General features: G+C 45.9%; 5 protein-coding genes across 5 annotated transcripts; 3 read left to right on the top strand and 2 right to left on the bottom strand.

The window, feature by feature from the left end:
- The first annotated feature begins 503 nt into the window (after positions 1-503).
- F4817DRAFT_124733 (NAD(P) transhydrogenase mitochondrial precursor) lies at positions 504-4,709 on the top strand. The gene is made up of 7 exons (XM_049297678.1): positions 504-985; positions 1,079-2,206; positions 2,259-2,711; positions 2,765-2,917; positions 2,972-4,342; positions 4,424-4,498; positions 4,554-4,709. The coding sequence occupies exons 1-7, from the start codon at positions 886-888 to the stop codon at positions 4,583-4,585; spliced, it is 3,312 nt and encodes a 1,103-aa protein (XP_049158568.1). The 5' UTR covers positions 504-885; the 3' UTR covers positions 4,586-4,709.
- A 664-nt stretch (positions 4,710-5,373) lies between these two features.
- Positions 5,374-5,834, bottom strand: F4817DRAFT_316550 (uncharacterized protein; the record flags this gene model as incomplete). Its single annotated transcript, XM_049300694.1, has 2 exons — positions 5,374-5,638; positions 5,716-5,834. 2 exons carry the CDS (start codon positions 5,832-5,834, stop codon positions 5,374-5,376), a joined length of 384 nt encoding a protein of 127 aa, XP_049158567.1.
- A 357-nt stretch (positions 5,835-6,191) lies between these two features.
- On the bottom strand, positions 6,192-7,369 carry F4817DRAFT_339565 (uncharacterized protein). The gene has a single exon (XM_049303555.1). It carries the CDS (start codon positions 7,057-7,059, stop codon positions 6,682-6,684), a length of 378 nt encoding a protein of 125 aa, XP_049158566.1. The 5' UTR covers positions 7,060-7,369; the 3' UTR covers positions 6,192-6,681.
- Positions 7,370-10,040: 2,671 nt separating this feature from the next.
- F4817DRAFT_339564 (uncharacterized protein) lies at positions 10,041-12,207 on the top strand. Its single transcript, XM_049303554.1, has 6 exons — positions 10,041-10,435; positions 10,493-10,630; positions 10,683-11,006; positions 11,056-11,123; positions 11,171-11,253; positions 11,307-12,207. The coding sequence occupies exons 1-6, from the start codon at positions 10,271-10,273 to the stop codon at positions 11,657-11,659; spliced, it is 1,131 nt and encodes a 376-aa protein (XP_049158565.1). The 5' UTR covers positions 10,041-10,270; the 3' UTR covers positions 11,660-12,207.
- Positions 12,208-12,908: 701 nt separating this feature from the next.
- On the top strand, positions 12,909-14,025 carry F4817DRAFT_365680 (NmrA-like family protein; the record flags this gene model as incomplete). The annotated part of the gene is made up of 3 exons (XM_049306901.1): positions 12,909-13,120; positions 13,186-13,422; positions 13,479-14,025. The coding sequence occupies 3 exons, from the start codon at positions 12,909-12,911 to the stop codon at positions 13,960-13,962; spliced, it is 933 nt and encodes a 310-aa protein (XP_049158564.1). The 3' UTR covers positions 13,963-14,025.
- Positions 14,026-14,148: the final 123 nt, after the last annotated feature.

The raw sequence follows: 14,148 nt of genomic DNA, 5'->3' as shown, positions 1-14,148 counted from the left end.
TAAATCTCTACTAGTATATCGTTTCTTGGCATAAACATTAAGCCTATGACTTCAGCTGTACATAGTAGGAACTTTATCTTCTACCGTCCCCTGGAAGCTGAATATTCATCTAACAGATGAGGCAGCTAGCTTCCTAGATCATTGCTGATTGGTGCCCGCAAACCCACCCTCTCCGCATGTCCTGCCGTGGAACGTGCTCCACTTGCTAAATCAGGATATCCTTTGCGGGTCTGCGTCTCATCGACTCGCCCCCGGTCAACCTCTCACAAGACGCCCACATGCCAACTTGCGCAACCTTTGTCAAACACGACTGACGACTTAGGCAGAATCTTGATGTACTTGATGTACTCTCCTAAACGCGTCGTACGATGTGGGATGTGATTTAGACATATCGTTTTTTTCTACATCGGCTGTTCTTTTACACCGACCACAGAGAACACAGCCTAGAAACCCTAAGCCATTGATTGGTGCGGCTTGTTTCGCCAACCGTTCAGATGATCCAGACTGCTATACCAACAACTATCACCCTATTATTTGAATATTGGTAGTTTTATGTAGCCAGGATCCTTGGAAGCGGGGGACGGTAGCTTCGAGTGGAGGGTGAAAGGAAGGCTTGGGCATCTATTATCAAATATACATACCTAAAGCTTGACTGGGCATTCCTATTTTGTCCTCCCTAATTGCTACTCTTATCCCTATTTGGTTGCGTGGGATGAACCCTTCTCTTCTACTAACCTTCTGTACTTCTTGCCTCCTGCGACATTCTTTTCTATGTTTCTCCTCGTAATGTGATGTCGCTCTAGGAGTTCGTAGGGAGGTATAGCAGATGACGAATGAAGCTTTAAAATTGCGCTGCATGGCAGACATTTATTGCGCCTTGTCAATATGATGTCCTGGTCATTACTTCGGCCGGCGCTGGTCGCCAATCCCGCTTCGCCTCGTGCGACAGAGGGCCTTACACGCCGCGCCATATCACACGTCTTAGGTTCGTTCCAATGCATGGAATATGAGGAGGTGTCTAGGCATCTCAGCATATTCTTCTTTCGCGCAGTATATACTAAGTAGACGGAATGTATAGACTGTACGGCACAATCTCGAGCGGTAGCTGTAAGCTGTCGACGACAGTGGAACAGTACCCATGCTAGGAAGCCCACAGTTCTACCCGCGTTGCCAAAGAAGACGTTCGATAGTGGTAGGAATGTTGCGAATAGAACAATTCCGGTAACAGCCTACTCGACCGTTGTCGAGACGCCATCCACGCCTTACGCAGATCTCACTGTAGGTGTGCCTCGCGAGACATTTGCTAACGAGCGACGTGTGGCAATCTCGCCTCAAAATGTTGTTCTTCTCAAGAAGAAGGGCTTTCGTAATGTATTAGTAGAGCGCGGAGCTGGTGCGCTGGCCGACTTCCTAGATGAAGCTTACCAGAAAGCTGGCGCTACCCTAGTCGACGCAGATGAGGTCTGGAGACAAGCGGATATCGTACTTAAAGTACGAGGGCCGAATGTCAAGGAGATCGAACGACTTAGAGAAGGCGCAACAATCATCTCAATGCTCCATCCAGCCCAGAACAAGGATATTGTCGAGCGCCTCGCTGCTCGCAAGGTTACATCATTTGCTATGGACATGATTCCTCGTATCTCCCGCGCTCAAGTATTTGATGCCCTCAGCTCAATGGCGAATATTGCCGGTTATAAGGCAGTTCTAGAAGCGTCCAACAACTTTGGCCGCTTCTTGACTGGTCAGGTCACTGCGGCTGGGAAAATTCCCCCATGCAAGGTTCTCGTAATCGGCGCTGGAGTCGCGGGTTTGAGTGCAATTGCAACTGCTCGCAGGATGGGCGCAATTGTTCGCGGTTTTGACACACGCCCTGCCGCAAGAGAGCAAGTCCAATCTCTTGGCGCCGAGTTTATCGAAGTTGAGATCCAGGAAGATGGATCTGGAGCTGGTGGATACGCTAAAGAAATGTCTCCTGAATTTATCGCTGCCGAAATGAAGCTATTCACTGAGCAGGCTAAAGACGTTGATATCATTATCACAACGGCTCTTATTCCTGGAAAGAAAGCACCCAAGCTAATCACTAAGGATATGGTTGAAGTCATGAAACCTGGCTCTGTTGTCGTGGACTTGGCTGCTGAAGCAGGGGGTAATTGCGAAGTGACCGAAGCTGGTAAACTGGTAACGTACAACGGCGTGAAGATCATTGGTAAGACCTAAGTGTTAGTTGAAAAATTACCGAATTACTGACATCGTTAAAGGATATACGGACTTGCCATCTAGACTACCAACGCAGTCGTCGACTCTGTACTCGAATAATATTGTTAAGTTCCTTCTGTCGATGTCACCCCGGGATAAGTCATTCGGCATTGATTTGAGCGACGAAGTTGTTCGAGGTGCTATCGTTACTAATAAAGGAGAGATCTTGCCGCCTGCACCGCGGCCAGCCCCTCCACCAGCTCCTACGCCCAAAGCTGCAGCCAAGGCTGAGGAAAAGGTAGTTGCGGTAACTCCATTCCAGAAGACATCTCGAGAAGTGGCTGCGGTTACTGCTGGTATGGGCACTGCTCTGGCTCTTGGAAAGCTTACTGGGCCTATCTTCATGGGAAACGCCTTCACTTTTGCACTGGCTTCGCTGATCGGATATCGAGTTGTCTGGGGCGTAACTCCGGCCCTTCATTCTCCCTTGATGAGCGTCACTAATGCTATATCTGGTAAGCAGCCCCAATATATTTCTCAACTCGAAGTTATTGACTTATTGTCATAGGAATGGTTGGTATTGGTGGTCTCTTCATCCTGGGTGGTGGTTATGTCCCCGAAACAATCCCACAAGCGCTTGGTGCAGCATCTGTGCTCTTAGCTTTCGTAAACGTGTCGGGCGGCTTCGTAATTACGAAGAGAATGCTAGATATGTTTAAACGTACGTGATGTCAGCTAGCCCGTGGATATGTTGTTACGTGCTAATCAGAAGTAGGGCCAACTGATCCACCCGAGTACCCATGGCTCTATGCAATTCCCGGTATTCTGTTCGGAGGCGGCTATCTTGCGGCGGCTTCGACAGGCGCCGCAGGGCTTGTGCAAGCGGGATACATGGTTAGCTCAATCCTCTGTATCAGCTCCTTGTCTAGCTTAGCATCCCAAGCCACGGCAAGAATGGGTAACTTGCTTGGAATTCTCGGTGTTGGCTCTGGTGTCCTCGCCTCTTTGTTAGCCGTCGGATTCAGTCCCGAAGTGTTGACCCAATTTGGTACTCTCGCCACGGCTGGAGCCATTTTGGGCTTCGTCATTGGCAAACGCATTACTCCAACGGATCTTCCCCAGACAGTTGCAGCACTCCATTCTGTTGTTGGTCTAGCTGCGGTATTGACTAGTATTGGAAGCGTCATGGGTGACCTTTCTCATATCTCGACTCTTCATCTTGTCACAGCCTACCTCGGGGTATTAATTGGTGGTATCACGTTTACCGGGTCTATCGTCGCGTTCATGAAGTTAGCGGGAAAGATATCTTCGAGGCCTTTGATTCTCCCTGGCCGTCACCTGATTAACTCAAGCATGCTTGCTGCTAACATAGGAACGATGGGCGCTTTTGTTACGATGGCACCAGGCTCGCCTATGATTGCTGCTGTGGCACTAAGTGCGAACACGATACTGTCGTTTGCCAAAGGGTTTACTACGACATCTGCAATCGGCGGAGCGGACATGCCAGTCGTGATCACGGTTCTTAACGCGTACAGCGGCTTTGCGTTGGTAGCGGAAGGTTTCATGTTGGAAAATCCATTACTTACTACAGTAGGCGCGCTTATAGGCGTTTCTGGTTCGATCCTTTCGTACATCATGTGCGTGGCAATGAATCGGAGTCTCACGAATGTACTTTTTGGTGGTATATCGGCGCCAGCGAAAACAGACTACAAGATCGAGGGGTCAGTAACACAGACGAATGTCGAGGACACGGCCGAATCTCTTGTCAACGCGGAGAATATCATTATCGTAGTTGGGTACGGAATGGCGGTCGCGAAAGCGCAATATGCTATTAGCGAGATTACCAGTATGCTCCGGGCCAAAGGGATCAATGTTAGATTTGCCATCCACCCTGTCGCGGGTCGCATGCCCGGACAGTGCAACGTTCTATTAGCAGAGGCAAGCGTGCCGTATGATATCGTACTGGAGATGGACGAGATAAACGACGACTTTGGGGACACTGATGTTACGCTCGTAATTGGCGCGAATGATACGGTTAACCCTATTGCGCTCGAGCCTGGTAGTCCGATTGCGGGAATGCCTGTTCTCCACGCTTGGAAGAGTAGGCAAGTTATTGTTATGAAACGTGGTATGGCCAGTGGCTATGGTAAGTTGATTTTTTATTTTTATTTTATAATATCCGTTTGCAAAGAAGCAAGGGCCAACGCGCTAATGTTTGAATAACTAGCCGATGTTCCCAACCCCATGTTCTACATGCCTGGAACGAAGATGTTATTCGGCGATGCTAAAGTTACTTGTGACGGTAAGTTAATTTCTCTCTAAAATTTGATATAAACGTAAGACTGACTTGTAAATAGCTATTAAAGCAGCTATAGAAGCCCGAACCTAGAATAGAAGCTCCTTGTTACCTTCGGAGCATTTATTTTAGACCCTCCAGAGATCTCGTTTGCATTCTAGACTTTAGAGCATCCAGTATCATGTTTGTCTTTGTTTCAGAGATTCGATCTCCTTTCAAGACATTAGCTATATAAGTCTCAAGCTATCGAGATAAATTAGGTACTCATTGAACTTACTCTTACTAAGAGTGCGTCGGACTCGTTGTGATGTTAAGGGTTGTCTTTGCGCCCATAAGCTCCGATGAGATCTGCTACAGGGGTAGTCCCGAATACCTGGTCCTCAATTCTTCGTGCATATGACGTCATAGCACACAGCAGTAACCTTGGTTCCCTTCCTCGTCAATTAATACAATTATTTAAAATGGGATCATCGTGTCGCATGTGGCTTGATACACACATCAAGGAGATGATGCATGTCAGATTCTACGCATATACATGAGGGGAGTTTTGCTTTATAACAAATTCTGCTTAATTGCTTACACCTGTTTAAAGAAACCATGAAGTACATGACAATAACGAATACCTCCAGTTCTTTTATTACAATTCCGCTGGTACATATCTTCTCCGTCTTCGAACGTGAAGCTGAATTAGTTGGGAGATTTAATAGGACATAGCCCAGCATATGTCTACCAAAACAGCAATTCCTTTCATTATGCTGGATGACCTATTTCATTGCACAAGATTCCAGCCCCTTATACTCCATACTCCGCTTACGAATATCACATACTACCCTGCATCGTTTCCCGTACCAATCCTCGTGGAGGTCTTCAGTGTACGGCTTTTATTTCGTTAGGCCGGGGATTCCGGGGATTCCGGGAATAGCAGAAGGTAGGATTCCTCCCTGCTCGTCTTTTCCGCCTCGCTCGGCGCGGTTGAAGCCCTCTTTTGATACTAGATCACCGACTGGCTGTAGCAATCCGCCTTGGCCTACTTGTCCAGCGACTGCGCCGTTTACACCATCCTGTAGCGTATCGACCTGCTCGATATGGGTAACTTTGGCCTTGTCTAGTTGTTCTATTGTAAGATACGCCTTGGTTAGCCCGAGTCTGAGTCGACTTTCCAGAGGAGGGGCGAATTTGCGGCGGATCCGACTTTTTTAAGGGCGTTTAAGTGAAAGAGATACTTGCCTTTAGTCGCGCAGCTAGCTTTGTTATCCTTGGTAAAATACTTAAGGAATTTGTCCTCGATCCAGGGCATCCAGACCTCATATTGCTCGTTGTACGTCTGCTTTGCCCACTCCATAGCGATGTTTCCTGGTTTATTTATTTTACTTCGGTTCCGTAAGAAAATATAGGACTCGAGGGAATATTAGGAATATAATTTAGAGTCAGAGAGAAAAGAAAATCAAATAAGCCCAAGAGAGAAAGGCCTGCTTATTATCCATAACCATATCTGATATTTTCTAATACTAATATCGACGTAAGAAAGCCTAATGAGTAGGTCAGGGGTCCTTGTCGAAACAATGTGGCTGCTTTTCTACGTCATATGGTGGCTGTATTGGAGGTGCTGATTGGCTGGCACTATTGAACAGGGACTAAACAGGGAATCATCCAGTAATTTAGCCACACATATGCCACTTGCTTTCACACATACTATGTCATCGAGATAACTGGCCACATAAAGGCATCGCCGATGGGAAAGCTTAATTGAGTCTCAGGTAGTTATTAGCTAAGAAACCTGCTATAGGATGTCATAAGTCATGCTAATTACTATCAATTATCCCCCAGACGGAAATCAGGTCGTGGTACTTAGGTACTTGTTCACAATCACATAAAAAGAAAAAGGCTACCCCCACGATTGAAGGTGGTTGATGACATGCATTGCGAGTCCCAGAGATCGCCCTAGGCCTACAATACATATTTGATGGGGTCACTGAAGTCTTGATCATTACCGTGATACCTTGAGAATATTCACTCTAAGAATAGGTTCCTATCGTACAGGCCATGTACCTAGTTATTAAACGTGTCTGAGACCTCATAGAGGCAAAGAAAAAACAGGCCCTTCAACCGCAAGCAGAGCAAAGCGAGACACAGAGTCCAACTAATATTCAGGAACTTTCTGTTAGACTTCCACGAACTATTCATCTCATTTAGGGCCTTGAGCGCTTGGTGGCGCGGCCACTACCCTCCCCCTCCTCCTCCTCCTCACCTCCGCTCTCACGGCTGGGACCGGCCGCGCGAGAAGCATTGGCGACGATAGCCTGCAACACCGCCGGCATGGCAGTAATGCTGGTTAGCATAGCATTGCTGTTGTTGTTTAAGACGGTCAACTGTGCCTCGAAGCCATCGAATCGTGCATCCAATCCATCGAATCGTGCATCCAATCCACCCAATCGTGCATCCAATCCACCCAATCGTGCATCCAAACCGTTCAGTCGTGCATCCAATCCATCCAGATGGGCGATGATTTGGGTGACTTGGTTAGACAAGTTCCCAATTGCATGGGATACTTGGCCGCGTGCAGTCATGGTATCGTGCGTATGGAAGTATAGGCAACGATAAAGGCTAGTAGTGGTGGAGAAGCTTCGTGTACAATTCTCCCACGGGCATCTACGGAGGCCGTTAACGGCGTCAACATTGCCATGGGCGCTGGCAATATGCGCTCGAAGACCTGTCTCCGAAGTTTCGCGAACATTGCATCCTTGGAAGAGGCAATCGAGACCAATGTGATTATAGCGATTGTGCTCGTTCAGGTTGGGCTGTGACTGAGCAACATAGGGGCAAATGGTGCAAGGAAACTGATTTGCTAGGAGAATGTTAATGAGGTTGATACGTAGGTACAGAGAGATTTTTTAGGGATATATTTTGGTTTATTATCACAATTGATAGCTTTTGCTTGAGTTAAACATACCAGCCATTTTATTAGAATGATCTAATATCCGACTTAGGTGACTGATGAGAAGAACTACTTCAACTTCAAATTGTCAGCAAGGGAAACAAGAAATGAGGTAGAGTCCCAGTATGTACGCCCAGAAAAAGTAATACAAGGACAGTCGTGGTAGAAGAGGATACTTACTGCGAAATTGTGACTGGCTTTAGGGACGCGTAAATGTCGCTTTCCAAGTCGCAAAAAAAGCTCTAGGCTTAGGCGTCAGAAAAGGACGAAGTGTTCGCAAACCGGTGCCGACACAACGAAGTTGTGGTCTGGAAAGTACTTGTGTGATAGACTTTTAGGCCGCAAGGCAAATGATGAGTAGTACTAAGAGAACTCGCAGTACAGGAAGTCCTGCGCGTTGAGTTATGAAATGCAAATTGGTTTCCCTCCCAAAAATATTTTGGTTGGTCAAGACACAACTGTCGATGCCTCCCAAAGTGATGACATTGATGGAAGAAGGAAAAAGTGAAAGAGAAATTTAGGAGGAATGCAGTTTGTATTTATAGATGGAGTTGTGGTGGTAACGCAGAGAAATCAGCTGGCTGGAAAAGGTAGGAAAGTGCAAGTAGATATAGAAAGTGGGTAAGTGTCTGATCAACAAAGTTTGCCTAATTCACAAACTTTGGAAGTCACTGAATGTATTGAGGTACTGGGAATTAAAATGATTGGTGTTTTTATTGTTTTCGGACCTTCTTATAGGCCGGAGCAGCACTTGAAGTCACTGTTCGGTGTGAAGTGGGGCCGGATTTGTGGGTCTCGGCGCCGGATCAGGTCCGCTTTCTAGACTACACTACCTATCTATTTTGGAAAGTACCGGAGCTGGGACAGTGCACAGTACCTGCCAAATCAGTCCAACAAGTAGCCAGGTACTCGACTATTCAATTTCTCGCACCTTCCCTCTGCTTAAGAGGTACCTAAGGTACTTAAATAACCCAATCAAGCCATTGTAGGAAAGTGCCTTTTATTCTTATGAAATTTGGTTCTTGCCTCACATTGTTCCCATTTTACTTCTCGATTTTTCTAGGATATCACCTTCTGACTCGAGGAATTGATAAAGAAATATGTAGTCACTGATAAGAAAATGGAGATTCTTTGAACTGCTGGCCAATTCAAGGCTTTGATTTCAGACTTTCCTAATAAAGAGGATCGATTGGGTACCTAGGTACTTTCAGTGTAGATACATGTATACGCAACATTGAAGCTTCTAGGTATATTGTACATAGATACATAGGTACTTGAAGTTCATAATTCGTTGTGGAGCAACGAAGCTGTTTGCACGTTGCTCGGCTCCACCACATGACAGGATGTGCCATTTAAAAGTTCTCCATCTACAGATCAGGTGCTGATAGCTCAATAACTGAGCAGGAAGAAATGATTAAGCTGATTGAAGTGTACATGGGTACCGTGAAAAATTCAGGGGAGACCCGTCAATAAGGGAAATGGGTTTACCAAGAGGTTTACTGTACTAGGCTCTCTTAGTAGGCTTACTGTACATCAAACAGATCTTATCAAATTGGTGGAAGGCTATATTTAACACAGACATAGTCTCGATGAGAAAACATAACAAGCTACAAGTTAAAGGTCGAGTAAGAATTGAGATCAGAATCTATTGTTACACAGTTATCCATTACCAGGTCTCATGGAGAAGCCGGGCGATGGCGACGAATCAAATTGGTACAGCTGCTTGAGCTTAGCTACCTAGGTACCTATTAACGGACAGAATAATTTGCCATTCACATGGGCTAGGTAGTATTTCCTTTAGCCTTGGTGTGATATGGCTTCTGCCTATGATTGGTATTTAAATGTCGCACGACAAAAACAAGGGTGAGCAGCACATGTGGCAAATGTCATATGAGAGTTTATTAAGGGTACATCCAAAGCCTTGGCCGGATATGTATGAGGTGTGGCCTTCGAGGTTGAGGACTTAGATTGAATAGTACCTATCTACCAACCTAGTATCGAAGAGGAAATGACTGGTATTTAAATAGACTAGAATGACACTTACATCCCATGCCTCATCCTAGAACACTGCTAATTTGGATTAGAAGGAGTTCGGGGTTATTATCGATGGATCGTAGGCTTGACGCCCCCAAATGGTGAGTATCCAATCATGGGACGCGATCCCGTGGAGTATGTCGTAGATGCAGCGCACTTCCTTCGAATTGTCAGCACTCCCTCTGTAGATGCTGTAGATTCTAGTAAGCAGCCCAATTCAAAAATGGCCGGCTGCTAACTATGGCTTGAAGAGGGTCGGCGATGCTGAAACTAGCTACAAAGTTAACCAGTCAATATAATAGTAAAAATTGAATAAATGAACGGTTAATATGTAATATTTAATTCAGACGGAAGAAAGGTATTGACATCGACTGGAAACGGACCAGCCTATTCTGTTGTGAAATGTATGACAGCATCATGTCACGTTTATGTTTGGGCGCATTAGTTAGGCTACATTGGAGATTATGTCCCCTTCGGGCATGTGTGATGTCGCTTATGGTTGGCATTTCTCCGTAGGGTAGGAGTATATGCAGCCACCTTTTTACGAGCAAATCATATTGCTAGTAGGTGTGCGGCGTAGGTAAATATCATGAAGTTCGAGAGAAAACTTACAAGTCTGTCCACTCTTTTAGATCTACTCTCTTGCCATTCAAGATGCGTGTGCTGATTGTCAATAACGAGGCTGGCTCTGTTCCTCTCATAATTATATGGAACCGTTGTCATCTGAATCTTGATAATTCCCCGTCGGGTTCAGTGTATCGAATTTGCAGCGTTATATTGTTGATATAAAATCAAATTATATTTGAGCTATGGCGGAGGAGGAGCCATTCTACTACATGCGCCCTGGCCATGTCATTGCAGCGGCTATAGTCCTTTCCGTGATCGATATTTTCGTCGTTGGGTTACGATTTTGGGCCCGTAAAGTCCAGAAACAACCACTCAGGGCTGATGACTGGCTCATGGTGCCCGCTACAGTATTCTAACCCGGAAATGGCCTCGATTCGCCGCTCATGCTAATGTTCTACGTATAGCTTATAACCGTGGGGATTGGCATTTGCCAACTCTACGGTGTTTCGCAGAAGGCACTAGGGTATCGAACTGTGATACCGGACGGCTTTCAAGGAAACCCTTTCGAACTTGTTACTCCGCAGCTGAGTCTTAAGTCACAAGTAAGTGATGCCGAGGCATGTGAAGTTAATAGTGCCTAACAGTGTAGAACAGCTCGAATGGATTTTCTTCCTCATGCTCCCCATAGCAACAGGGTGTATGAAGGCGAGCTTTCTATTCTTTTACATGCGTGTTTTCGCGACCCGGGAGCGTAGCGCTATCAACAAATTTCTCAAGGCGTTCATTGTCTTTATAGTGGTGTGGGTCGTCGCCTTTTTCTTCGGGATGTTTTTTGAATGCGGTCGCAATTTCTGGGCTATCTGGAACTCGCAGGTGGAATTCCAGGCGCGTTGCTCCAGTAATATGAAACTCATTCTTACTCTATGTATTACTGACTTCATCGCGGACGTATTCATAATCTGTATTCCGATTCCACTGGTAGGTATCTCCGTTTGGTCTGCTGGGCTTTGGACTAATACAAATCTAGGTGTTACGGTTACAGTTATCCCCTAGGAAGAAATTAGGAGTCTGTTCACTATTCCTTCTTGGAAGCGGGTAAGGTGATACCAATAATGAATCGCGATAGTGCTAATGTGCTCTAGGACTGTCGTCGCTTCAATAGTACGATTTGTACTCATGGCTGGAAGCTATATAGGAAGTATTAATATTACAAACGATAGTATTCGTAGGTACTGGTAGTCCTGCCCCTTTGAGAATGGAAGCTCACTTCCCTTGCAGTTGGAACGACGGCTTGTCTATACTGGGGAATGGTCGAATGCGGCATAGGAGTTTTAGCAGCATGTCTACCGACTATCCAGTTCCTCTTCAGGAAATGGATTTGGGAGCCGGTCCTCTCGTCTACCAAAAGCATATTCAGTTCGGAATCTACCCAGGCGACTAGGACGTCATGGGCCGACGGGTCGCATCAAGCCTCCATTTATGTACAACAAACATTCCACGTTGCCTATGACCAAGTTCACGACAGCTCTAGTCGGTCAACATCGCCGAATAATTTGCCAAACATATCGAACGAGAGACTCGTACAAGAATCATACCCGATGCAAGACAAATGTGTTAGGACGGTTGCGTAACGGCTAGAAGATATATGGTTATGGTCCTAGACTAAAGAGGTGGTATGTACGTGGGACATTCTGAACATGGTATAGGGGTTGTTATATGTGATGGATGAATCCAGGTAACTCATTCTGACATTTCAGAGTGCGTTGAATTCATTTAATATTTTGCATACTTATGGTTCACCTAACGACTTTAAGGGCCAGTATCGGGATCACGGTGCGACCAAGAAATGTATAAACTACTTGGGTAGGTACCTACCTAGGTTCCTATGTCGTCGCGCAATGAGCCACTACCTGGGTATCTTGAACCATGGGCAATACATACTTAAAGTATACCCGTAACTAGATCCTGGACTTCGGATACCAATTACGTCTACGAACTCCTTTATACCTCGTTATCGAAGCGCACATATCGTCGACAAGCACTCTGAGATCCTTTGAGCCATCCAAGAAACAGGCTGACAGTTTCGGCGTGATAGTCTCTGTGACTTCTAAGGTTCATGATTTCGAGAACTCTACTTCAGTATTGGAGTGTTATATATTGATAGATAATAATAATAGGAAGCTTATAAAAAAACATAATAAGAAGGGTCTAACAGGGTCAGATGGTAAACAGTGAGGTACATTCGACGGGAAAAGGGAATTAAGTGGCCTAAGAGCTGGGAGAATACGTGCGCTTCTATGTGTTGACCGCCATAGGCCGGTTGTCGAGATGTCTAATCAACACATATCGGATGTGACAGGCTGACAGTTCTAGAGGAATTAAAGCCCCGTCTTGCTATTCTTTTTGGTAAAGGATAGTACAATACCATCATTATGCTATACATTACAAATCAAGGCTAAAGAATTAGGTTACTTGGTAGGATCACACGATACAACAAGGCTAACACTGCGGCCAATTGCTATCCAGCTAAATACGACGGCTTCTACGGAAGACAAGGAATCCGCTGCGACTAGTTACCTAAGTGGTTTTCGGTGTGAGTTAACGCTTTTCGCGGTTATGCCCTGTCGGTAATTCCGACTGCCCCATACTTAATTTTAGTCGTTATACTGCTCTTCGGGTTATAATCGCCCCTGAAAATATCGCGAGGCTGACTCCGAATGGAATACATTACTAATTCGCTTTATTCTCAGCCTTCTTATCCGTCGCCAATATGGTAAACAGATGTATATATAATAGGAGAGCCTTGCGGCTCAACTGGTAATTCCTGGCTTTCCTATCGACAACAAAGCACTCACGCATATACATACCTACCTATACAACATGTCTTTTAACCGCATCGCTATCTACGGACACCGTGGCTGGGCTAGCTCGGCTATCACTAACGCCTTGATAGCTTCGAAGGCCCCAGTCAAGGTGCTATATCGGCCGGGCTCAGACGCATCTGGTTTGCCGCCGAGCGTACCTAGGGTTGAAGTCGATCTAGACGATCAGAAGCAACTAATTGCTGCTCTGCAAGACATCGATATTGTCATGTAAGCATAGGTAGCAGACTGCCAATCCAAGGCATGCATTTCTTGGCGCTAATAGATACCCAAAGCTCTCTGGCGGGCCGAGAAGCCACGTCCACACAGCACGCTTTCGTCAAGGCGATCCCAAGCACCAATGTCAAACTGTTCGTTCCGTCGGATCTTGTGTTCCGTAATGATGCAGAGTCAGCTTTACGGGTTCCCGTCCTAAAGGCCAAGTTCGAAGTTGAAGAGGCAGCTAAGGAAGCCAAGATACCCATCACACTGGTATATGTAGGATCCTTTGCTGAATCAGCGCTTTCAATTGGGTAAGTATTGCGTAGGGTATAAATGTCGAACATGAGCTAATGACGCGGGTGTGTAGAATCTTTGGAGTTGATGTTCCTAAGAATCGAGTCATCTTCTCAGGGGATAGTGCTAACCAGCAAACCAACATATGCACGAGGAATTACGTGGCCGCGGCATACGCATCCATCTTTGCCACTACACCCTTGGCTCAACTGCAGGGCAGGGCAATCGGCCTTTCAGAATTAAGGGCTACGGGGAAAGAAATCGCTGCTGCCTTGAAGAAGAAATACGGCGTAGAACCGCGGATATTCAGACACAGCCTGGAGAAGATTAACAACGAGCTTGATAATGCGATCAAATCCGGCAGTCCCCTGGCTTTATCGTGGTACTGTCGAAAGGCTTGGGGAGAAGGGATAATAGTGAAAGGGGTTGGTAATTTATGGGAAGTCGAGGGTTACAGCAAAGCTACTCTGGACGACTTGCTTGTTGGAGGGAAATTGGAACCCTACCGAGACGTAGGTCCAGAGACATCGAAGGCTTTGGATTCCATATTTCACTAGCTGATAGGGCAGAATTAGCAAAGTAGCTGGATAGAATGTAGAAAACATATCCAAGATGTTAACAGAAGAACAGATTGCTGGTCATTAGTGCTCGAGTGTACTGTAAATGACAAGGAAGAGAAAAGAAAAGAAAAGAAACAAATCGTTGGGCGCACTAGGCAATGGACATGGAAAGGTAAAAAGGGA

The sequence above is a fragment of the Daldinia loculata genome, assembly GCF_022478755.1.
Source record: "Daldinia loculata strain CBS 113971 unplaced genomic scaffold F4817scaffold_28, whole genome shotgun sequence".
NCBI classification, from domain to species: Eukaryota; Fungi; Ascomycota; class Sordariomycetes; order Xylariales; family Hypoxylaceae; genus Daldinia; species Daldinia loculata.
Note: the sequence above shows the minus strand (reverse complement) of the source record. Positions and strands in the feature narration are given on the sequence as shown.

Bases quoted from the DNA above. Each gene is read 5' to 3' on its own strand.
- F4817DRAFT_339565 (XM_049303555.1), bottom strand. From the start codon at position 7,059: ATGACTGCACGCGGCCAAGTATCCCATGCAATTGGGAACTTGTCTAAC.
- F4817DRAFT_339564 (XM_049303554.1), top strand. From the start codon at position 10,271: ATGGCGGAGGAGGAGCCATTCTACTACATGCGCCCTGGCCATGTCATT. The intron at 11,124-11,170 runs GTAAGGTGATAC...AATGTGCTCTAG, and splicing joins CTATTCCTTCTTGGAAGCGG to GACTGTCGTCGCTTCAATAG. The intron at 11,254-11,306 runs GTAGGTACTGGT...CTTCCCTTGCAG, and splicing joins TATTACAAACGATAGTATTC to TTGGAACGACGGCTTGTCTA.
- F4817DRAFT_124733 (XM_049297678.1), top strand. From the start codon at position 886: ATGATGTCCTGGTCATTACTTCGGCCGGCGCTGGTCGCCAATCCCGCT. The intron at 986-1,078 runs GTTCGTTCCAAT...CGGAATGTATAG, and splicing joins CGCCATATCACACGTCTTAG to ACTGTACGGCACAATCTCGA. The intron at 4,343-4,423 runs GTAAGTTGATTT...TTGAATAACTAG, and splicing joins TGGTATGGCCAGTGGCTATG to CCGATGTTCCCAACCCCATG.